At 48.4% G+C, this 23,411-nt stretch overlaps 1 protein-coding gene across 11 annotated transcripts in view; it reads left to right on the plus strand.

Moving 5' to 3' along the window:
• The window catches only part of TGFBR3 (transforming growth factor beta receptor 3), a 216,901-nt gene that overhangs the window by 153,488 nt on the left and 40,002 nt on the right, over positions 1-23,411 (plus strand). For all 11 annotated transcript variants that reach the window (XR_011390579.1, XM_008264892.4, XM_070078049.1 and 8 more), the window contains 3 exons: positions 8,372-8,555; positions 15,551-15,719; positions 18,661-18,808. Coding sequence is in view for 10 of the 11 variants with exons in the window: in XM_008264892.4 (XP_008263114.1) it covers positions 8,372-8,555; positions 15,551-15,719; positions 18,661-18,808 (501 nt within the window). In the remaining variant the exon portion in view is untranslated. The remainder of the gene's footprint in view (positions 1-8,371; positions 8,556-15,550; positions 15,720-18,660; positions 18,809-23,411) is intronic.

Here is a 23,411-nt window from a genome sequence, read left to right on the forward strand (position 1 = left end):
TTCAGATGTTTTGCTTTTTCTTGTACTACATCTTCCAACTCTGGTATACATTTTATAGTCACGACACAGGCCAGTTTGCATAGCAGCCTTTCAGATGCCGTATGGCCAGTGGCTGCCGCACTGAAAAGCGAAGATAGCAGCCCTGAGCCCTGACAGATACGTGATTGACCCTGCGACTTCTTCCACTTCTCCGCTACTCCTGTAAATGACCTCAAAATCCTCCTTAACACAGAACTTCAGGCAGGCTCTGCCAATTATAATTAGACTTCCAGGTTTATTCCGTTCATTAAGCAAATGAGTGTCTTTTTTGTATCAGACACTGTACGAAGTACGTGGGATGAGCAAAGCAGATGACGATGTTAGGTGGAGGAGCTTGCCTTCTAGTGCATGGAGCACAATAAATACACCACAGGCTACTCGAGAGGGTGGCGAGCACTATGGACATACAGCGTGAGGTGGGGTGAGGGGAGCTGGTGGCTGGGCTGTCATTTTCAGCAGAGCCTCTTAGGAAGGCTATATTTGGGTAGACTCCACGAGAGTGAGGAGCAACTGGAGATGAGACTTAGCAGCCACTCGTGGTCTCTTGCTGTGGGAACTGTTCCTCTGGGAACATTCTTTGTGGGAGAGAGGTCGAGGAGGTGGGAGACTGGGGAAAGGCCTGGATGAGGCCTAGAGTGGCACTGCCCCTCCCCCAACTGACGACCAACCAGTTAGAGGCACAGAGCTAGGCTGTGATGCAGCCACCAGGCCCTGAGTCAGCCGCCGTGCGGAGATAAGTGCTAAACCAGCGGCGCTCACTTCCAGGAAAGGGCCATGGCCTTGAGCGAGGGCCTGATCAGGCTTGGGAGCCCAGCCCTGAGGCTTCCCTGGATCCGCTCAGGACTCAGGAGTTACAGCTCCAACACAGGTGTGGAAACAAAGCGCTGCTTGCCTCCTGTGCTTTTTTCATGCACTTTTGGACGAGGTTGTTGAATCGGATCCAGAAAAAATAATAAACTTGGCTCTCGTTGCCTTAGCCGTAAGTTCTTGTAATAAAACTCCCAGCACTGGCAGATAGAGTAATGTCCTGCTCTTTAAAAAAAAAAAAAAAAAATCTGGTAGCATAACCAGGATCTCAAATACAAATGGCGTGTGTGCTTCAAGTGGGAGGAGCATCGAGGAGGGGACGTGGCTCGGGCTGCTGCCCCGCTGCCCGGAGTTTGTGGGGCGTAGGAGGCTCCATGGGTGCCCCTTCAGCAGCTCCTTGCTGAGGATCAGGCTACTTGGTGCTCCTTCCCACAGGAAGACGTCTGTCCTGTCAGGGGACGGCAGAGGACTGGCTTCTAATTAGCGTGCGGGAGGAAAGTTCCGTGGCTTGTAGGGGGAGATGTGGAGCTCCTAGATAGGCTTCAGTAATTAGTTTTTCGGTAGAGTTATTAGGTGAAAAAATCCAATCACGAGCTTTAAATCCTGGCCGAAAGCTCATTTCCTGGGCAGTGAGAGAAGCAGTGGGGGATTGGGTAAGGGGAGTGAAGAATGCAGGCCTCTCCTTTCCTGGAAGGAGCAGCTCTGCGCTTCCCTGCAGCCAGCAGGTGTCGGGTCCCTGCTTTGTACCCAGCACTTGTGCCGGAAGAACGAGTTGCTTCTTAGGCCCTGGAGGTGCTGGTCCTGGTGGAGTGGCGGGTCATGTGAGTGGGGGGAGGGACTGGAGGCATGTGCAGGATGCATTGGGGCAGCTGCATGCTGAGGAGGGTGGGCAACCTGGGGGACTTCCTGGAGAAGGTGACACTTGTGGGAAGCTAAGGAGCAGTATGGAGCAGTGCAGACAGGAGAGCAGACCCAGGAGTATGTCTGCCTGGTGTGTTCTGCAATGGGAGTGGTCCCACGAGGTGAGTCCTGGGTCCATGAGTGGGTGATGTGCAGCGAGGGCTTGTGCCACGTGGAAGGTGTACAGATTCTGTTTTGCATCATCCTGGCTATACTTCTCAGAAAGCCTGCCCAGGTGACAGCGTGGAGGAGGGACAAGAGGGGTCAGGATTGCCAGCGGGGAGGGTCTGAGGTTTCTGGACAATGTTGGAGACATTAGGGCCACAAATGGGATAGTAGCTTGGCAAGAACTCGCGGAGGAGGTGGGGTGGAGCAATAAATAGCCTTGGCAGTTTCTGCCATTTCATCCAAATTGAAGGTCCCTGGTCTTGACCTTTTTCTCCCCTCCCCTTCCCACCCTCCCCTTTCCTCCTCCTCTTCCTCCTCCTCCTTCTCCTCCTCCTCCTTCTCCTCCTCCTCACCTCTCCTCTTTTCTTTTCTTTCTTATGTGAGGGATGGACTCGAGTACCTGGGGTGGGGAGGAGGGGCTGGGGCCTCCTCTGCCCACAGCTCCTGAAACCTTTGGCATCTCTGCCATGATCAGTGGGTTACTCTTTACTTGCCAGATCACTGCTGAGTGGGGGCTCCTGCACAGGCTCTGGATGGACTGGTCCCTGGGTAACCAACTGTCCGACTGAGGGCTAGAGCTTTCGGCACATCCTCCCACCGGGGAGGGAAATGGAGCTGGAGTTGACCCAATCACCAGTGGCTGCCAATTTCACCAATGGTGTCTACCTGCTCTTCAGCCGCCATAGGCTTGCAGAACTTGTGGCTGAGTGAAGCGTGGAGGTGCTGGGAGGGTGGTGCTCCTGGAGAGCCCATGGAAGCCCCAAGCCTGTGCCCCTGTGGCTGGTGCTATGCACCTCTTCCATCTGGCTCTGCCTCAGATGTCCCCTCTGGCACACACAGGTGGATGTTGGTAGAGTGTTCCCTTGAGGTCTGTGAGCCACGCTAGCCAACCGCTGAAGCTGAGGAAGTGGGTCGTGGGGACCTCTGATTGTAGCCAGTCTATATCCTGGACATGCAGCTGGTGTCTGGAATAAGGACCGCCTGTGGTCCTGAGTGAGCCCTCAGCCTATGGGCTCTGATGTTGTCTCCAGGTGCAGTAGGTGGCTAGGGTCAGAATTCAATTGAAAGGTGGGACACTAATGGGTGTCTGCAGAGTTGGAGAATTGGTTGGTGTGAGAAGAACACACAGCAGAAGAGAACCATTGTGGGGGGTGAGCCTAGAGAATAGGAGGGGCCATTTTTCCCATATGCACATGTAGTTTCCATGTAATGATTACAGCCCTTTCTCATATTGGAAGAATTTTATTTACGCTCTAGTTTGATGTGGTTTGCTATCGTTATTTCCTGTGTTCTACTGTAGACTTTTTTCTTTAAAAATTTATTTATTTACTTGAAAGGCAGAGTGAGAGAGAGAGAGATCTTCATCTACTGGTTCACTCCCCAGCTGGCAGCATCATCCAGGGCTTGTCCAGACTGAAGCCAGGGGCCCAGAGCTCCATCCCGGTCTCCCATGTGGGTGCAGGGGCCCACGCACTTGGGCCATCCAGTGACTTCTCAAGTGCATTAGCAGGCAGTGGATCAGAAGCAGAGAAGCTGAGACTCCAGTGGTGCTCTGATAGCTCTGATGTGGGATGCTGGCGGCATCACAGGTGGCAGATTAACGCCGTTGCCCCACACGCTAGCTCCAGTCTTTAACTTCTCTGACTTTCTGCCTAACAGTACTTAAAAGCACAGTACTCCTTCCCTCTCGCAGTTTCTTCTCTTTGCCATCACATGCATTTATTTATTTTGCTCCTCTGGATTCCCTTCTAGACTGTAAGCTCCATGCGGGCAGGGAGTTCTATTTGCCACATTTTCTACTTTGTGTCCTGATCTAAAATGGTGCTTGGCACAGAGCAGGCAGGTACTCAGTAGATGTCTGTTGAATGTATGAAGCATAGATGAGATGACAGCGGAGTTCAGCTCATCATACAAAAGCTGCTGTGGTCTGAGGCCTTGCTCAGTGAGATTCGTCACAGGGATTTGGCTCGTGTGATTATGGAAGCTGGCAAATCCAAAGCCCGCAGGTCTGATGTCCCAGTTCCAGCATGAGGGCCAGCAGGCAGGAGAATTCTCGCTTCCTTAGGGGAGGGCCAGCCTCTGCCTCTACACAGGCCTCCGACCAGTTGGATGAGCCAACACAGCATTGGGAGGGGGCGTCTGCTTTGTTCAGTCCGCTGATATAATGTGACTCTTCTCCAAAAAGTCCTTACAAAAATGCCCACAATAATGTTTGGCCAACTACCTGGGCACCCTGGAGCCCAGTCAAGTTGACACATAAAATTAACCCTCAGAGTATGTTTGTTAGACTACACCCAGAAGTCCTGGGGCTGACCCAGCACCACATTTCAGACTAAACTGGTGAAGCTCTGAGTAAGGTGGTGTCTGGGGAGCAGCCAAAGAAGCAAACGTGGGGTCGAGGCTATGGCACCTTCTGTAGTTGAAGGGAAGAGGAAAGAATTCTCTTTGGTCTGGCACACACACCTCAGGCATTGGGTAGAAGGCGAATCTTACTGATTAGAAAGTTAGCAAGGTCCTCTTTCTGGCAGGGTCCAAGCCAGGCCAGCTGTGAGAAGTCCCATGGTCTCACCTTGCCCAGGGCCGAGTGTCTGGCCTCGAGCAGGTCGCCAGTCTCTCTCTCTCGGAGGCTTCCTCCTCTGTCCTGTGGAAGTTGTGGCAGCCTGCCTCCCGGGTCCTGAGGAGCCGGTCACACCTGGACAATACCATCGGAAACTCAGCTCTGTCCCAGGGCCGACAGAGCTGGCAGCAGGAGCGGCGTGCTGACCAAGCCCTTGCTGAAGCAGAAAATTTCCACTGACCTGCAGTCAGGACACCTCACGGCCCCTGGCAGCTCTGCTTTCTTCCTACTGGAATGTGTCTGAGGAGCGGCAGGAGCTCTGGTTCCAAATTCCTGGACCTTGAGTGTGTGGCGCTGGTTGCTGCTGCCTAGGGGTAGGGGAGACGGGCATGGAGGCATCGGCGGGAGGTGCCCCTTCTCGAAGAATTGGCTCCAGCGTGGTGGTCTGCCTTCTACTGACCTCGGGACACATTCCCAGGTCACTCCTGATGTCTTCCCTTATTTCCACTGATGTCTTCTTCTTTTATGATTTTATTTATTTATTTGAGAGGTAGAGTTACAGACAGCGAGAGGGAGAAACAGGGAGGAAGGTTTCCATCTGCTGGTTCACTCCCCAAAATGGCCACAGTGGCTAGAGCTAGGCTGATCCAAAGCCAGGAACCAGGAGCTTCTTCCATGTCATCCACATGGGTACAGGGGCCCAAGGACTTGGGCCATCTTCCACTGCTTTCTCAGGTCACAGCAGAGAGCTGGATGGGAAGAGGAGCAGCCGGGACTAGAACCGGCGCTCATATGGGATGCCAGCGCCGCAGACAGAGGATTAACCTGCACCACGGCGCCAGCCCCAACACTGATGCCTTCTTGCTTCTGGCAGACAGCATGGGATACGTCCTCCTTTCACCCTGGAGATAGGTCCCCTTAGCATGTGGTGCTTAAAGCCCCGTATTTTATTTTCTGGCTGTGCCATGAATGAGAACGCAGAGACGGAGCATCCGGGGCCACTTGGCTTCTCATCCGACCATGTGGGCCGTGCCAGGGGCTGTCGTGGGTTTTTTTCCTCCCCACCTCTAGGGACAGGCTTGATAAAAGTATCTTTGTAGTACTTTTCTGTGAAAAGCTTGTCACAGGACTGAAGCCAGTGGAGCAGATAAACATTGTTTGAGGTTCAGCGCTGACGAGAAGCTAAGCTGTCCAAGAGTTACACATAGGAGGACACGGCTGCTGTGTGGCAGGAACAGGGCTCGGGAGCTTGTCATGTGCAGGCGGCATCAGAACAAAGTCAGGGCGACATTGGGAAGCTGTCATTCCCACCCTGGATAACACGTCATGGTGCCTACCGCACGGGGGCCATGCAGCCAGTGTGCTTGTTGGGAAATAGTACCCCTGCCGCTGCCCGCCCCAACTCATTAATGACTGATTCTGGGCCTCCCAAGCCAAGGCAAGCCCAACGGGCCCTCTTACTCTTTATTAAGTAGTGAAGAGCGGGCCTGATTTCCATCATGGAACAGGCTGTCAGTTCGGGGATTCAAACTAGGGCTCCAACATTTGGTCAGTCCCAAGTGAAGAGTGAGATGTCTCAGTCTTTGCATTGTGGACATTTTGGGGAATCCTTGGCTGTCCTGAGCCTTGTCAGGTGTTCCGCCATCTCTTTGGCTTCTAGTCAGTGAATGCCAGCGGCACCACCTTCCTGGCTGTAGTGGCAGTCATAGTGTTCCAGACACGTGCTGCTTAATGACTCCCGGGGGACACAGTCACCTCCAGTTAAGAGCCACAGGTGTGAGGTACCCCACGCTGGGCCTGTCCCATAGCACTGCTTTGCAAATGTGGACTATTTCAATACCTGTTAAGATAGGGATTCTCAAGGATGGCTGAACACTGGAATCACCCAGGCCGCATAAAAATTATTTTTTTTAAAGATTTATTTTCATTTATTTGAAAGACAGAGTTACAGAGAGAGGTAGAGACAGGGAGAAGTCCTCCACCCGCTGGTTCACCCCCCAAACAGCTGCAACGGCCAGAGCTGATCTGAAACCACGAGCCAGGAGACCCCTCCCAACCTGGGTCTCCCCCGTGGGTGCAGGGGCCCAAAGACTTGGGCCATCCTCCACTGCTTTCCCAGGTCACAGCAGAGAGCCAGATTGGAAGTGCAGCAGTCGGGACTCGAACCAGCACTCATATGGGATGCCAGCACTGCAGGCCAGGGCTTTCACCAGCTGCACCACAGCGCCGGCCCCATAAAAAATTCTGATACCTAGGCCCTACCCAGCAGGTTCTAGTTGATTTGAAGGTGGCCTGGCATCAGGACATTTAGAGCCCTGTAGGTGATTCCAGTTTTCAACTAAGAAGGGATAGCCACAGCATTAGGAGGTCATGGAATCAGCTGAGTACTTTGCTAGCTTTAAAATGTAGCTGGGGGAGTACTCTTTGGTGTATGTGTTAAGGTGGAAAACACTGCTATATTATCAGCAATAGAACCGAAAGCAAAACTCCTGTCCTCAACTTGCTTTTTGATCTGGCTACTTATAAACCCCTTAGAAACTGCTTGCGTTTTGGTAAGAATAGAGAGTTAATGTGAAACTTAATATAAAAGACATTTCTAGTTGTATGACTTAGAAATTCGTGAGCGTCTCTGCTCACATTTAGAGGTTTTTCCAAGACACTGAAAATCATTTCTGTTGTAAGTGCTAGCCAATGGCCTGCATATTCTAACCAGCAGCTAAATGTGATTATTGTTCAGCAACAAGATGATGTTCCTCCTTTGTATGTGTTAATTACAGGCACATCATGCTGTGCTAGCTCAGTGGTGGCCTACATACATTCGGCCATCGTGTGCAGCTTGCACAACTCATCCTGAGAGTTTTATTAGGGTTGTTTGATAACCTCTTGACTTCATTATCTATGGGAACTTGGGGATCTTACAAAATAAACTGTCATATGCATTCATCTTGCTGCTACCAGATAGAGAACTGTAGTAGAAGATTGGCAACCTTTGGCCATTCTTTTAATCTACTCAGGAGCACCTAAACCAGAAGGACTCTCACCGCGTCCCTGTGTGGCTCTGTTGGCAGATGATGTCACTGGGGAAGATCTGAAGTCATGGTCAGTTGCTAACAAGGACTTTGGGGTCGATTGCCTTGATCCCACAGCCCGTCATAAGCCTGGGAGGACACATGCTAGTACTTCCCACCTAACACGCAATACATCACAGCTGATCCTTGGTGTCTGGAGGGACACTGGTTCCAGGACCCCCGTGGATACCAAAATCTTGGATACTCAAGTCTCTTGTACAAATGGCATTGTATCTGCATATAACGGAAGCACATCCTCCTGTACACTTTAAATCATCTCTAGGTTACTTATAATACCTAGCAGGTTACTTATAATACCTAGTAGGTGTAAATGCTGTGTAACTAGTTGTTCTGCTAAATTGTTTAGGGAATAATGACAAGGAAAAAAAAGTGTAAATGTTCAGTACAGACGTGACCTTTTTTTCCTGAATATGTTCATTCTGCAGTTGGTTGAATCCGCAGGTGTGAGATTCACATCCAAGGAGAGCCAACTGTGTTTGAAGGTTGGCCTTCAATGCAGATGCATGGGAAAGAGCAGTGGTGATTCTTTCGATTGCTCGCAGTGCATAATGCAGTCTCATCACGGAATTCTGCCAGAGCTCAAAGGCGCGTCCTGCCTTGATGGCTTTGCTGTTATCTGGAGTAGTAGGCTTAGAGTTGTTGTCGTTGTTGAAACAATTGCTGAGAAAGGATCCTCTGCCTGAGTCACAGAGAGGATGGGTGGTTCCACTCATTGACAGGTCCCCGTCTGTGGTCAGAGCCATGCTCTCATTAATTATGCTCCAGGCCAGGCGACAACTCCATGCTGAATTTGCAATTCCATTTCCTCTAGGTGTCTCCGGGTTCTGAGGTCCAGTTTTCGTCAAGAAACTTCTCCTTGACAGCAGAAACAGAAGAAAGGAACTTCCCCCATGGAAATGAAGACCTGTTAAGTTGGGCCCGAAAGGAATATGGAGCAGTTACCTCCTTCACCGAACTCAAGATAGCCAGAAACATTTACATTAAAGTGGGGGAAGGTAAGCTTTCTGTGTTTCCTTTTCTGAGACCAGGTGATTGGGGCAAGGAATCATGGGATCCCAGAGTGGGGTTGGAGCTGGCAAGGACCATTCCTCCTCCTGAGAAAATGGGTCTGTAATGAGCAAGAGAGAACTGGGGAGCAGTGTGGGTGAGAGATGGGGAGGTGGTTGAGGAGGATGTGGAAGACATCCAGGCACAGAAGTCAGGAGCAGTGGATGAAAAGTGAGAGCTAAAGGTGTGGGCAAGGGAGTGACAACTGAGGGAATGAAGAGGGAGTTGACAGGCCAGCAGGTAGGGCTTCTTTTTTTTGACAGAGTTAAACAGTGAGAGAGAGAGATAGAGAGAGAAAGGTCTTCCTTCCATTGGTTCACTCCCCAAATGGCCGCTATGGCTGGAGCTTTGCCGATCCAAAGCCAGGAGCCAGGTGCTTCTTCCTGGTCTCCCATGCGGGTGCAGGGCCCAGGCACTTGGGCCATCCTCCACTGCCTTCCTGGGCCACAGCAGAGAGCTGGACTGGAAGAGGAACAACCGGGACTAGAACCTGGTGCCCATATGGGATGCCAGCACTGCAGGCAGAAGATTAACCAAGTAAGCCACGGCGCCGGCCCAGGGCTTCTCTTCACCATTTGTGCTGCACACATAGTAGGCAATGTCAGTTTGGTATGTTGAGACATCAGTTAAATTTAGGGTACTAGCAGAGGAAAACTGTTTATTTTTAATGCTCATACCTCTTATAAAGACACATTATGATTATTATTATTTTAAATATTTATATATTTACTTGAAAGTCAGAGTTACAGAGAGAGGGAGAGGCAGAGAGATCTTTCATCTGCTGGTTCACTCCCCAGACGGCAACAATGGCCGAAGCTAGGTCAGGCAAAACCAGAAGCCAGGAGCTTCTTCTGGTTCTCCCGCGTGGGGAGCAAGGGTTCAAACACTTGGGCCATCTTCTGCTGCTTTCCCAGGCCATTAGCAGGGGGCTGGATTGGAAATGGAGCATCTAAGCCATAAGCTGGCGCCCATATGGGATGCTGGCACCACAGGTGGCAGCTTACCCACTATGCCACAACACCAGCCCCAAGGACAAATTATTATGTAACCTTGCTCAATATTGCCTTGCAGAGGGCTATGACTCAACTTTGAAAGCTTATTTCCTAAGAAAAAAATTTTCATTATTATTTTTAGTTCTATATGTATGAGTCCTTCAAGAAGTTCATGAAATGCATATTATGAAAATATATGCATAGATTTCAGAATTTCTTACACTAAAATAAATTTATCTTTTAATTCTATTTTTCCATGACTTTTTGGAGTATGTTCATATTTGGAACCCCATTAAGGTGCTAGGAAGTAACTCTTGTGAATGAGTCCTTGTTATGCTCAGGTGATTGTGTGACCACCACACTTCAGGTTTTCAGAATCCCATACTTCCTGTTGAATTGCCAACGCCCCCCAGACAGTGTGACAGAGAAGGGTGGGTTCCTGAGTGCTTGGTCCCTGCCCTTCTGGGGATCTGTGCCATTTGAGGTGTGTGTGAGACAGGTGCAGGAGAAGTGGACAGCGACCTCGGAGTGTGTGCTCTGTGCAGAAGCTTCCACATGCACCCCACTTAACCCCACCGTAATCCCGGGAGGGAGATGTCATTTTCACCATGTTATGGAGGGCTTCATGGAGGGTTATGCCAACTTACTCAAGTCTACATTACTAGCGTGTGGCAGACCCAAACCCCCTTTCCTGGCTGCTGAGTCCAATGCATGGTGCTCGATATGTACTTTAGACAAATAGGCATGATCTTTTTTTTTTTTTTCTTATTTATTTATTTGAAAGACACAATTGTAGGCTGGGTGGAGAGACAGAGAGATCTTCCATCTGCTGGTTCACTCCCATATGGCCACAATGACCTGTAGTGGGCCCGATCTGAAGCCGGGGTCCACAGCTTCTTCTGGGTCTCCTACATAAGTGCAGGGGCCCAAGGACTTAGGCCATCCTTCACTGCTTTCCCAGGCACATTAGCAGGGAGCTTGATCAGAAGTGGAGCAGCCAGGATTTGAACTGGCATCCATATGGGATGCTAGTGCCATAGGCTGTGGCTTTACTCACTACTCCACAGTGTTGGCCTCAATAAGCATAATCTAAAAACACAAGTGGGCCACCTGGATGGAAAGACTAGTTTAGCTAGGGTAGACAGGAAGGATTTTACTTGAGAATCAGTTTTGTTTGTTTGTTTGTTTGTTTTTTTATCTTTTGACAGGCAGAGTGGACAGTGAGAGAGAGAGACAGAGAGAAAGGTCTTCTTTTGCCGTTGGTTCACCCTCCAATGGCCGCCGCGGCCGGCGCGCTGCAGCCGGCGCACCACGCTGATCCGGTGGCAGAAGCCAGGAGCCAGGTGCTTTTCCTGGTCTCCCATGGGGTGCAGGGCCCAAGCACCTGGGCCATCCTCCACTGCACTCCCTGGCCACAGCAGAGAGCTGGCCTGGAAGAGGGGCAACCGGGACAGAATCTGGTGCCCCAACCGGGACTAGAACCCGGTGTGCTGGTGCCGCAAGGTGGAGGATTAGCCTAGTGAGCCGCGGCGCCGGCCGAGAATCAGATTTTTTTAAAAAGATTTATTTATTTATTTGAAAGGCAGAGTTACAGAGAGGCAGAGGCAGAAGCAGAGGGAGGGAGGGAGAGAGGTAGAGAGGTAGAGGGGTAGAGGGGTAGAGAGAGAGAGAGAGAGAGAGAGAGAGAGAGAGAGTGTTTTCCATCACTGGTTTACTCCCCAGATGGCCGCAATGGCTGGAGCTGTGCTAATCTGAAGCCAGGAACCAGCAGATTCTTCTAGGTCTCCCACTTGGGTGTAGGTGCCCAAGCACTTGGGCCATCTTCCACTACTTTCCCAGGCCATAGCAGAGAGCTGGATGGGAAGTGGAGCAACTGGGACTCGAACTGGTGCCCATTTGGAATGCCGGCACTGCAGACCAGACCACGACTTTATCCACAACGCCAGGCCACCGGCCCCAAGAATCGGGTTTTAAAAAGTGATTTTTGTTACTAAACTCTCATGGTAGTCAAGTAACTAAGAAGAAAGGTCAAGTCCCATGGAGACAAAATGAATAATCTCTTTTAATAAACGCTCTAAGCCTTGGCCAGTGGTCTGCATTCTGAAGCAGAACTCTGCTAACAGGAAAGAATGTTGAGTGCCCCTTGGCACTTGTTAGAGGAAAGAAGCTTGCTGCAGGAGCATTTAGAATGCTGGGCTCTGTTCCCTGGCCAGGCATGAGCTTCAGTGAGCAGCAGACACCTGCCCTGAGAGCAAGGGGTTAAGTCACTTACCTGGCTAAGCCACAGGCTGGGTAGGGGAAGCCAACTTAAAGGACCAGATGTCCAGTCCAGGAAAATGTGGTTAACTCCTGGGTCACACCTGGGGAGCCCCTGGCCCCTGACTCCAGCCACCAGTTGGGTTGGTCACACCCTGGAGGGGAGCAGGTAAGGGAGGTGAGGTTCTTTGGGTAGGTCAGTGGACCACAGGTGATGTTCATCACCTTGTCAGCTTCCCAGGACTTGACCTTCTGTACCCTCCTTGTACCCAGGGGTCGGACCCCAGAGGTTCTCAAAAATGTGGTTCCCACCTCCATAGCCTCCGCCTTCCCTGGAACTTGTTAGAAAGGCCAGTTCTTGGGCCCAGCCTAGACCAAGGGAAGCAGAAATTGTGGGGGTGGGATCAGCAGTTGCTGTTTGACTGGGCCCTCCAGCCGGTTCTGGTGGTCATTCACGTCTGAGAACTGCTCTAAGCTGGAGTGGAAGAGTCCAGGGGTTTTGGTTCTTATCCTGACTGGTGCCACTCCCTGTGAGGCTGCGGGCAGCCCTGCTTCTCCACCAGAGCCCCAGTGCATTCGCCCTGCCTCCAGGACTTGCCCCTGCTCTTCCAGTGTCTCATTCTAGGTCAGCGCATCTGTCAATCTTTTCCTAAAACACAAATAAGCCCGTGACTCTCCCCCCGCCCCCCACACCAAATGTTCCAGGTTTCTACCCAGGGATTCCCCTTTGTGGCTTGCTTTCTGCTTGGCACTTGGTGTAAGTTTTGATGCCAGGTATGTGGAAAGTCATTTCTGGGGGAGGGAAACCCACACACACAACAAAAGAAGATCAGTTTATTTAACTTGGTGACAATGGCATCTGGGAGTGAAGTTGGTAACTGCAACTTTGGAACAATTAAGCCTTTCCTGGTTTAGCACGGGTGAATTTTTTTGTTATTTGTATCACATCTCACATTTGTGGTTTGTGAATTCAAGAAACCTATACCATGTGCCTACACATGCCCGATGTAAGCCAGGCACACCTGTGAATGGGAGCTATGGGCTCCAGTCCCAGGAGGCTCCAGTCTCTTGTGCTCCCGAGCCCATAAACACACCTTCTGATTCCTGATTACTCTTCAGCCCTGCCCTCCCCATATCATTTTCCGTCCTGTGATCTGGGGAAGCATTTGCAGGGCTGCAGCTGCGCCATGTGCATACCTCATCTGCACATCTGGCAAACCCCTCAGCAGATGTGGAGGAAGGCAGCTTTGTAGCCTGAGTCCGTGGGGCCTTGAGCTCTCTTCTCAGAGCGGATTTTAGAAAAGAATGCAGACTGCAGAGCCAACACCCACCTGCAGCGACCCAGGAAGCAGGAGCTTTGTGAACTGCTCTGGACCCCTGTGTTCTAGGATGGTGCTGGGGGCGCCTCCATGGCTGGAGCTCCGATGCCACAGTGTGTGCTGCAAACTTGCCTGCAAAGGGTGGCACGAGTTGGGGAAGGAGCAGTATGAACCAGTCCTTGGAACCTCCTGGGCTGATTCCCTCCTCCGGAGTGGAACTTTGCTGTGGATGCGAAACCTGGCATCCTGTCTTTAAAACCAACCAGGCAGAGCTCTTTGCTGTGGCCCGGGAGTGCAGTGGAGGATGGCCCAAGTGCTTGGGCCCTGCACCCCATGGGAGACCAGGAGAAGCACCTGGCTCCTGCCATCAGATCAGCGCGGTGCGCCGGCCGCAGCGTGCCAGCCGTGGCGGCCATTGGAGGGTGAACCAACAGCAAAGGAAGACCTTTCTCTCTGTCTCTCTCTCTCACTGTCCACTCTGCCTATCAAATAAAAAAAAAAAAAAAAAAAAAAAAAAAACACCCAACCAGGCAGAAGTCAGTTTCACTGAAGTGTCAGGCCCCTGATTAACCGCCCCTCTGAAATAAAGCTTGCTGCACCTAGAACTTCCTGGACCCCTGGCCCCAGCTGTCACATTGCCAGTAGTTTCTCGCAAGTTCTGTTTAAGCATTTAAACCACTGGGTGGAAACCCAGGCTGCACCAGTGGCGTGTGCTGGGGGGAGGAAGATGTCTTCAGGCCCGTGGTGCTCACATCACTTTCCCCATCCCTCTCCCGGGGCGGGGTGGTGAGCAGCCGTCAGCACGGTGAAGGCACCGTGGACACTGTCAAGTGTCATGTCAACATGAATTGTCTGTGTCGAGATTGTGAGAAAGAGTGAAAATCTGCCCTCTCTGCTTCCTCCGAATGCCTACCTTTTAATCTCCAGAGTATAAAGTGCTGTGAGGAATAACTCTGATGGAATGATTCACTCTGCATGCTGGCACAGAGATGTCAGTAGGCGGCTGGGTCTCCTGCTAACTGGGAGAACAAATTTCCAAGGAGGGGCATGCAGGCATCCTGTGGTGTCTGTGGGGAGCTGGTTCCAGCCCCACTCCTGTGGATACCCAAATCCAACAAAGGTCAAGTTCCTTATATAAAAGGGCACAGTGTTGGCCTATACCATATGCACACACCTCCCATGAACTTTTTTTTAAATATGCATTGCCTTCTTAAAAAAAATTATTTATTCATTTGAAAGAGTTACACACAGAGAGGAGAGTCTTCCATCCTCTGGTTCACTCCCCAAATGGCTGCAACAGCTGGAGCTGCACCCGTCTGAAGGCAGGAACCAGGAGCTTCGTCTGGGTCTCCCATGTGGGTGCAGGGGCCCAAGGACTTAGGCCATCTTCTACTGCTTTCTCAGGCCATAGCAGAGAGCTGGATCAGAAGAGGAGTAGCTGAGACTTGAACCGGTGCCCATATGGGATGCTGGCACTGCATGTGGTGGCTTTACCCACTACACCACAGCGCTGCCCCCCATGTGCTTTCAGTCATCTCTAGATTACTGATAATACAAACTAAATGCTATGTAAATAGTTGCTATGCTGCATTGTTCAGGGTTTAGTGACAAGGAAAAGGGTCTGTACATATTTACTACAGACGCATTATTTTTTCCAAATCTTGGAGCTGCAGTGGATTGTCTGCAGGTGCCGGTCCTGTGAGAGCTGATTGTAGTTGGCAATAGGCGAGAGAATGGTTTCAGTGTTGACCGTGGAATGCCTATTGGATTTTCACATAGGAGTTGCTTGGTAGACAAATGGAACTATGAGTCTGCAGCTCAGAAAAGGAGTCACAGACTAGATAAAGTGGAGGCCAGAGGAGTAACTAAGATCATGTAGGGAAAATAGGAGACAAAAAGAGGAAGCTGAGGTTCTTGGCTTTCGTGTACATCGGGATCAACAATGGAGTTTTCAAAAGAGCAAGCTGCCTCCGCCCACCCGGATGTCCTGGATCAGATTCTTTGGGATGGGATCCAAGCAGGTGCATCATGACATGCACTGAAGATTGAGACCATTAGTGTTTAAAGGATGACAGAGGATGAGGAGCCAGTAAAAGAGTCTGAAAGAACTGTCAGAGGAAATGGATGAGGACCAGAAGGATCACAGAAAACAAGAAAGGAGAGGACTTCGTTTAAAAAGGCCACTGGAGTTAGGCATTAGGAGGTCACGGGTGACCATAGCAGAAGGCATTTCAGGACAGTGGTGGGGGAGCCCATAGATGAAGACCCTTCCTTCTGGCTTGGGATTCCCCATCTTGCACCTGCTCAGTCTTACCAGCGTCCTCCCCTTAGAGGCTCAGTGGATTCACAGATTGCCCTGTGCTGCTTTACTTTCAGACCAAGTATTCCCTCCAACATGCAACATAGGGAAGAATTTTCTCTCCCTCAATTACCTTGCTGAGTACCTTCAGCCCAAAGCAGCAGAAGGCTGTGTGATGTCAAGCCAGCCCCAGGATAAGGAGGTGCACATCATCGAGTTGATCACGCCCAACTCTAACCCCTACAGGTAAGTGTGTGTGAGCGTGAGCGGGTGTGTCTTCTGAACTGAGCAGAGGCAAAATCAAAGGCACTTCCATCTGGCTTGAGGCAGGGAGAGGTGCTGCCCTCCCTGTGCAAATGAGCAGGGCACCCGCGGTGCTTCGGGGGTGGTTCACAGAGGCTTTGAAGAGGGAGCCAAGGCACCAATGGTGTATTTTATATTCTGCAACTATCTCCAGATCCCATATGTTCCTGAAGCCTGTTCTGATTTTTACATATTAATTATAGGATGGTCACTCTTGCACCATCATTATCCCCTTTAACTGAGGTTATTCCTGATAAGAAGATCACAATATGTGCCTTAGTAACATAATTATCATTTCAGTATCATTCTGGTCTAACTATGGTTCTGTTCTTTGTGTCCTCAAAGCCTGTATATGTTCAGAACTGTTTGCTTTAAAACTGTGAGTGTGTGAGTGTACATATGTTTGTATGTGTGTGTGACTGAGTGTGTGTATGTGAGTGTGTGTGTATGTGTTTGTGTAGGCAGAGTGGCCCCATGGTGATGTGGTGACACCCAGTTGCCATTAGATAGAACTTGCCTCCCCACTGTGCTCTTGTCTCCATTTCAGTTTCCTAGCCCTGGACTTGAAATTTGACCTCCCTGTTGAGCATAATTAGAGAATTGCCATTGGTTGAACTCATTAATTAACACATAGTTATTTTTAGGTGTTTAAATTTAAAAATTTGAATTTAAAAGTTTAATTTTAAATTTTAATTTTTAAAATTTTAAATTAAAATTAAATTTTAATTTTAAATTTTAGATTTTAATTTTAAATTCAAATTTGAAAATTGATCCCTGTTAAAAATAAGAGTAGGAATAAGAGAGGGAGGAGATGTACAGTTTGGCACATGCTCACTTGGACTTACCCCTAATGGTAGAGCTAGAAACGTGCCATGGGACTCCAAATTCCATTAAGTTGGCAGGTACCAATTCCATCTTACTAGTTAAAGTGATCAGTTTAAGTTCATAATTGATCATAAAGATAGGATTAAGTGTCAAAGGGATCACATAAATAAGACCAGTGTCTGCTAATAACAATTGAATTAAAAAGGAGAGAATGACCCAACATGGGAAGTGGGATACCCAGCAGATTCATAGAATGGCAAATGCCCTAAACAGCAACTCTGGCCTCAGAATCAGCCCTTAAGGCATTTGGATCTGGCTAAAAAGCCTATGAGAGTTTCTCAGGCATGGAAAGCCAAGACACTGTGGCAAAAAATGGCCTAAATGAAAGATCTCTGTGAGTGAGATCCCAGTGGAAAGAATGGGCCATCAAAGAAGGAGGTACCTTTCTCTGAAGGGAGGCGAGAACTTCTACTTTGACTATGACCTTGTCTAAATAAGGTCGGAGTTTGTGAACTCAAGAGGCTGCCATAGTCTTGACAGCTTATGACAAGAGCCTCGGGTGATTAGTCTTGACAGCTTATGACAAGAGCCTCGGGTGATTACTGACGTCATAAAAAAGAGTGTCAGTGGTTAAATCAACAACAGGAGTCACTTTGCACCTATTCCCCATGTAGGATCCCTGTCCTTAATGTGTTGTACTATGCAAATTAATGGTAAAACTAGTACTGAAACAGTACTTTATACTTTGTGTGTCTGTGTGGGTGCAAACTGTTGAAATCTTTACTTAGTATGTACTAAGTTGATCTTCTGTATATAAAGATAATTAAAAATGAATCTTAAGAATGGAATGGGAGAGGGGGTAGGAGATGGGATGGTTTGCAGGTGGGAGGGTGGTTATGGGGGGAAAAAACACTGTAATCCAAAAGTTGTACTTTTGAAATTTATATTTATTAAATAAAAGTTAAAAAAAAGATTTAGGAAATTAAGAGAAGGCAAAAAATTTATTCTCTCGCTTTACCCTGCATTTCATCCGGACTGGTGACTTCGAAGTTTAAATGTGTATTGTAGAGGGATTTCAAAGTTAAAATGCTATTGAGGTTTTGATTTCAAAAGTGAGTAAGCTGAAGATCAGCTTTGGTAGGATTCCATTCTGTCCCACATGAGGAATTCTGTGGAAGGTCCAAAGGGAATGAGAAATAGAAGCAGTCTGGCACATGTGCTTAGCCATTAAGCCCATGGCTTCATTTGTGTACATTGTTCATTTTATGCTTTACAAGCATGTAAAACCAAGATGGAAATAAAGACTTTCCCGTTAAATTCAGAACCATGGAGATAATGTTTAGTTAAAAAAAAAAAATTCTCTTATATACTGAATTCTTAGAAGTTTGAGTGGTGGTCATCAGTTTTCTAACAATTACTCAGTTGACCATCTGGTTTCTTGATTTTAATAACTGTATATCCAGAAGTTTGGGAAAGTAAATGCAGATAGGATTTTGTAGCAATTGTAAATGGGCTCAAGCAAACCTAAGATAAATCAAGAAATTCTCCAGCCCTTTGCCTCTTATTTTGAAGTTTCCAAATTTTTTTTTGCCATGTTGTCTCCCCACCCCACCCCCAATTCTGTCACAGCTCCCCTCTGAGCAAAGTGCCATCCACTTCTGGTTTTGTAGGAATCTGAGCATTTAGCAAATTGGTAAGTTGTACATTGAAGATGTGGGGAAGAAAAAGCACGAATTCTGCCTCGACAGTCAAGTCCTCTGGTTTGTTCAGGTCTCTCTCTAATGGTGGCTGCATCAAGTAACCACCTTGATTTTGGTTTTGTTTTCCCAAAGAAGAGAAAAACGTTCATGGCTAATGATCAACAGGGCTGTGTTTCCATTGTTATGTAAAATCATTTTGTTTTGTGTGCAGTAACAATCTGTTTTGCACATGTCATTTGCCCAGGATCAACTCCAGCTTTTTAATCAGCTGGCCAGACACTAGAAACACGAAGACTTGGAAGAGGGGTTGCAAGTTTCTGGCATTTGGGTCCTAACTTTGCCTTTATTTTCTCTCACAGTGCTTTCCAGGTGGATATAATAATTGACATAAGACCCTCTCACGATGATCCCGAGGTGGTCAAAAATCTCATCCTGATCTTGAAGTGCAAAAAGTCCGTCAACTGGGTGATCAGATCTTTTGATGTTAAGGGAAACCTAAAAGTTATTGTAAGTTGGTTGAACATTTCTTTGTTTTGATGAATGGCAATAATTTAAGCTGGGCTTATATGTGTTATTTTTCTCAAGTTTCTGCCTCTTTGGAGTTTCTAAGGTTTCTCTTGGTTATTTTCCACATTGCAGAGTAGGCTGCTCCCTGGCTTTTCCCGACAAGGGTGGTCAATGTGAGGGTTAAAACATGGGCGCTGTGGGCCAGACCAACTGCATTTGTGTCCTGGCACTTGCATTTACAAACTGTGACCTTGGGCACATCCCTTAACCTCTCTCAACTCTAGTAGCCTCATTTGTGAAACTCCTGAAATGCATCAGTGTGCTTTGTAGCGCTAGTAAGTGTAAGACAAGGAGCACAGTTAAGCCTTCCATGGCTGAGTCCTAGTTGGGACTCAGTATCGTGGTCCTGAAAATCAGCTCTTTTGGCGTTAGGGACTTAGGGAAGGTATAGAAATCAGGCTGACCCCAGCTCACATCATATACTGTTCTTGTTAACTATGTGGCATTGACATGTCTTCTCACCTGCTTTGAACGTCGTCGTCATCATCATCTTCTTCTTCTTCTTCTTCTTTTTTTTTTTGACAGGCAGAGTGGACAGTGAGAGAGACAGAGAGAAAGGTCTTCCTTTTTACTGTTGGTTCACCCTCCAATGGCCGCCGCGGCCGGCGTGTTGCGGCCGGCACACCGCGCCGATCCGAAGGCAGGAGCCAGGTGTTTCTCCTGGTCTCCCATGGGGTGCAGGGCCCAAGCACTTGGGCCATCCTCCACTGCACTCCTTGGCCACAGCAGAGAGCTGGCCTGGAAGAGGGGCAACCGGGACAGAATCCAGCTCCCCGACCGGGACTAGAACCCGGTGTGCCGGCGCCGCAAGGCAGAGGGAGGATTAGCCTATTGAGCCGCAGCGCCGGCCTTCTTTTTTTCTTAAAACTTATGTATTTGAAAGCTAGAGAAGGAAAGATGGAGACAGAGAGAACTTCCATCTGCTGGTTCACTCCCCAAATGACCATACTGGTCAGGGCTGGGACAGTCCGAAGCTGGGAGCCAAGAACTTCTTCTAGGTCTCCCACATGGGTAGCAGGGACCCAAGCACTTGGGCCATCTTCTGCTGCTTTACCAGGCTATAGCAGGGAGCTGGATCAGAAGTGGAGCAGCCGGGAATCAAACTGCTGCCTACGTAGGATGCTGGTGCCGTCGGTGGCAGCTTTACCCGCTATGCCACAGCACAGCCCCTCTAATCTCTTTCTTAAGCGTCCTGTTTCATGAAGGAAATCTTGAGGAGACTTTGCTGGTTGGTGTAAGTAGACAGAAGCTCTTTTCCTGAAAAGTTGAATGATGAAATTTGGTAAAGTTAATCTTATCTCAGATGATATAGAGAGTAGCTATTTGGCAGAATATGGGAGTAATTATGTTAAAAGTTAAAAAGAAATACTTCCATTTTTCAGAAAATATTTACTTTAGCATCCCTTTTATAGTCTCAACTTTTTTGCATTGTCATTTTTTAAAATAAAAACAAAAGGACAATATCTCTTTTAGTAGCTGCATCAAATCAGTTGGAGTGGGTTTAATTGGGGCAGCTATGCCTTTGGTTTTGGTATTATTCATTCATTCATGGCATCTTCCTTCCGATACAGCAGTGAGCAAAACCCCCAGTTTCCTAGGCAACGTCATGTAAAGCCCTCACCAGAAACAGCAGGCAAGGTCACGAGCACACATATCTTAATTTTAAAGTAATCATTCTGGTTCCTGTGGGTTTCTTGTTTTTTCAACTTTGGGACGGTCCCAGTAAGCCGTCCTGTGGAACAGTGATGTATTAATTTGGTGTTGAGCACAAAGTGCAGCCGTGATTTTCTGAAAGCAAAGATGTTTTGCTTGCCCTCTGGGGCACGGCGTCAGGGGTGCTGGTGACCTATGGTGTCTGTGGCCTTTGCTGCCTGGCACACTGGCCAAATGTTTGTAATTTCAGAATAACAAAAACAGGAAAGGGAATCACGCTTTGAAAGGCAGAAACATACGGTACACTTTAATTCCCTGCTGGAGTTCTTGTGTAACTATGCTTTGGGCCCTGACCCGGGCACAGCTCTTTCTCTCCCTGAATGTGTGTGCCTGGTCCGGGGCAGTTCTGGAGTCCACTCTGAAGGTCCCCGTCTCTCATGTGAATCAGAAAGCTAGAAATGAGATTGCTCATCCCGAGCAAGATCTGTTTATATCCCTCTCCTTGGCTGCACTCCTGTTCCTGGCCAACTTTGGACAATGCAGGACATTGCTAAACACTTAGGTCATGTTTCATGATGTTCTGTTTTATTCTCCCAATCCATTTCATGCTTTGTGATTTCCTAATTCCCTGTTTCAGATGTGAATTCTGCCTGTGCTGAGAGGGAATGCTATCTGCTAATACAAAAGTATAGACAACACTCAGAAAGGGAGAAATGGCAGCAGGTGTTTGGCCTGGTGATTAAGCTGCAGGTTAAGACACCTGTGTCCAGAATCAGAGGACCTGCATTCGAGTCCTGGCTCTGGCTCCTGACTCCAGCTTCCTGCTACTGCAGACCTTGGGAGGCAAAGGTGATGGCTCAAGGAGTTGGGCTCCATCCCATCCATGTAGGACTCCTCCTTTGAGTCCCTAGCTCTTGGCATTGGTCCTGGCCTGGCCTCAGTTGTTGCAGGCACTTGGAGAATGAACCACCAGATGACAGAGCTCTTTCTCTGTGCCTCTCCCTTTCAAATAATTAAATAAATAAATAACTTTTTTTTTAACAACAAAGGAAGAAAGACTTTATGGGCAACTTGTTTCTGGTATTTCCTTTCTAGACAGAGTGGCAGAGTGGAAAGAATCCTGGCTGTGTGTCAGACAGGGCTATGTTCAAATCCCTTTTCAATGATCATTACTCTTGGTAAATACTGGGCAGTCTAGCTGAACAATCTGTTTGCTCACTTATGAAAAGGATGTGATGATAGTACTCACCTTGAGAGCTATTGTGAGGTTTAGCTGAGCTCATGTGTTTATTTATTCACTCATTTAAGAAGTATTTGTGAAGGGGTCACAGGCAGGATATTTCACCTAAAGCTCTGTGCACACTGCCCTCATAGGGTGAATTCTCAGCTATGTGTGCTACATAATTTCTGTGAATCTCAGATTCTCTGCCTCTAACAAATAGTCATTCCTAGCTCCTTGTCTTTCAGAAGAGAATTAAGTAGGATAATATTCAGAAAGCTCCTAGCACAGCACCTGGCATAAAAAGGGGTTCAACCTCTTCCATCAGCAATGTTTTAGGTGTCTGTTGGAACAGGGCACTTCTCTAAGCAAGATAAAAAGCAAGAAAATGTTTACTAGAGGAATCGTAAGAAACCCGATGAGGTAAATTTAAAGAAGGGCATCGTTGAACATGGGTGGCTTATGCATGTAAGAGGGTACTTCAAAAAGTTAGCAGTAGATAAAATTAAGTTCAATTTGGTGCAAAATTTTTTTTTTCTATTATTCATTTGAGACAGAGCAAGTGGGGACTCATGCTCATCCTCTGGTTCACTTCCCAGATTCCCGCAGTGGTTCCCATAGCTGGGAGTCGGGAACGCAATCCTGGTCTCCTCCATGGGTAGCAGGAACCTAACTACTTGAGCTGTCAGTGCTGCCTCCCAAGGTGCACTGGTATTGAGAGTGGAGCCAGGATCCAACCCAGGCACTTGGTATGAGATGCAGGCGTTCCAATCAGCGTCTCCATCACTAGGCCAAACATCCTCTCCTGGTGCAAAACACTTTGAAACTCATGCACAACTTTTTCATAATATTTATTTTCTGTGGGGTTAGGCAGAATGTGTCCTTTAAGTACAAAAAAAATGGCCAAAAGGGTTGCAGAGGGCCGCAGTGGGGGTAAGAACAGGAATACTGACGTGTCCACCTTGCCATGTGCAGCTCTGGCTCTTTGCTTAGGTCCTCTGGGGACCTGGTGTGCTCACTTTTATGGCAGGAAGAACCTCCAGAACATTAAAGAATGGATAGAGGAAACTCATTATGGGTTTCCTCTCACACTGTTTCATGTGGCCTTGGACTTCAAGGTTGGTGTAGGCCAGTTTGTTCTTAGAAAGGACATTTTTACAATCCCTATGGGAGTACGCACTGTATTCTCTGACTCACCCCTTCCTCCACCCCCTGCCATCAGCTCTGATGCAAACTTGGGGGGTTGTGGAGGTACTTAGACCCTGTGCCCAGCTCACCACCTTTCATAATGATGTGGCTGGGAAAGATGGTGGTGGTACTTGGAGACCCCCTAGAATATTCCCATTTGAAATGGCTCCACTAAAGTTGGAAAAAAACTCAGGGACTCCCAGAAATACAGCATGAGGAATTTGCTCAATGCTAGGAACCAACTTGCCTGCCATTGTCCCAGGCCTTGCCGCTTCACAGATGTGCAGATAGCTGTCTAGCGTTTCAGTCGGAGGCATAATCAATATGAGATGAACCCACAGCTCTTGGATTTAATGTGGAAAGGTGTGAACAGATCATTCTCGATTGGTACAAAAGGACAGGTGGCAGGGATGATGATAGGATTCTGGAAATACAATATTTTCTCAGCTGTCCAACAACATGAAAGGCTGGGGCAGATGAGGC

Source organism: Oryctolagus cuniculus, chromosome 7 (genome assembly GCF_964237555.1).
Source record: "Oryctolagus cuniculus chromosome 7, mOryCun1.1, whole genome shotgun sequence".
In the NCBI taxonomy this organism is placed as follows: Eukaryota; Metazoa; Chordata; class Mammalia; order Lagomorpha; family Leporidae; genus Oryctolagus; species Oryctolagus cuniculus.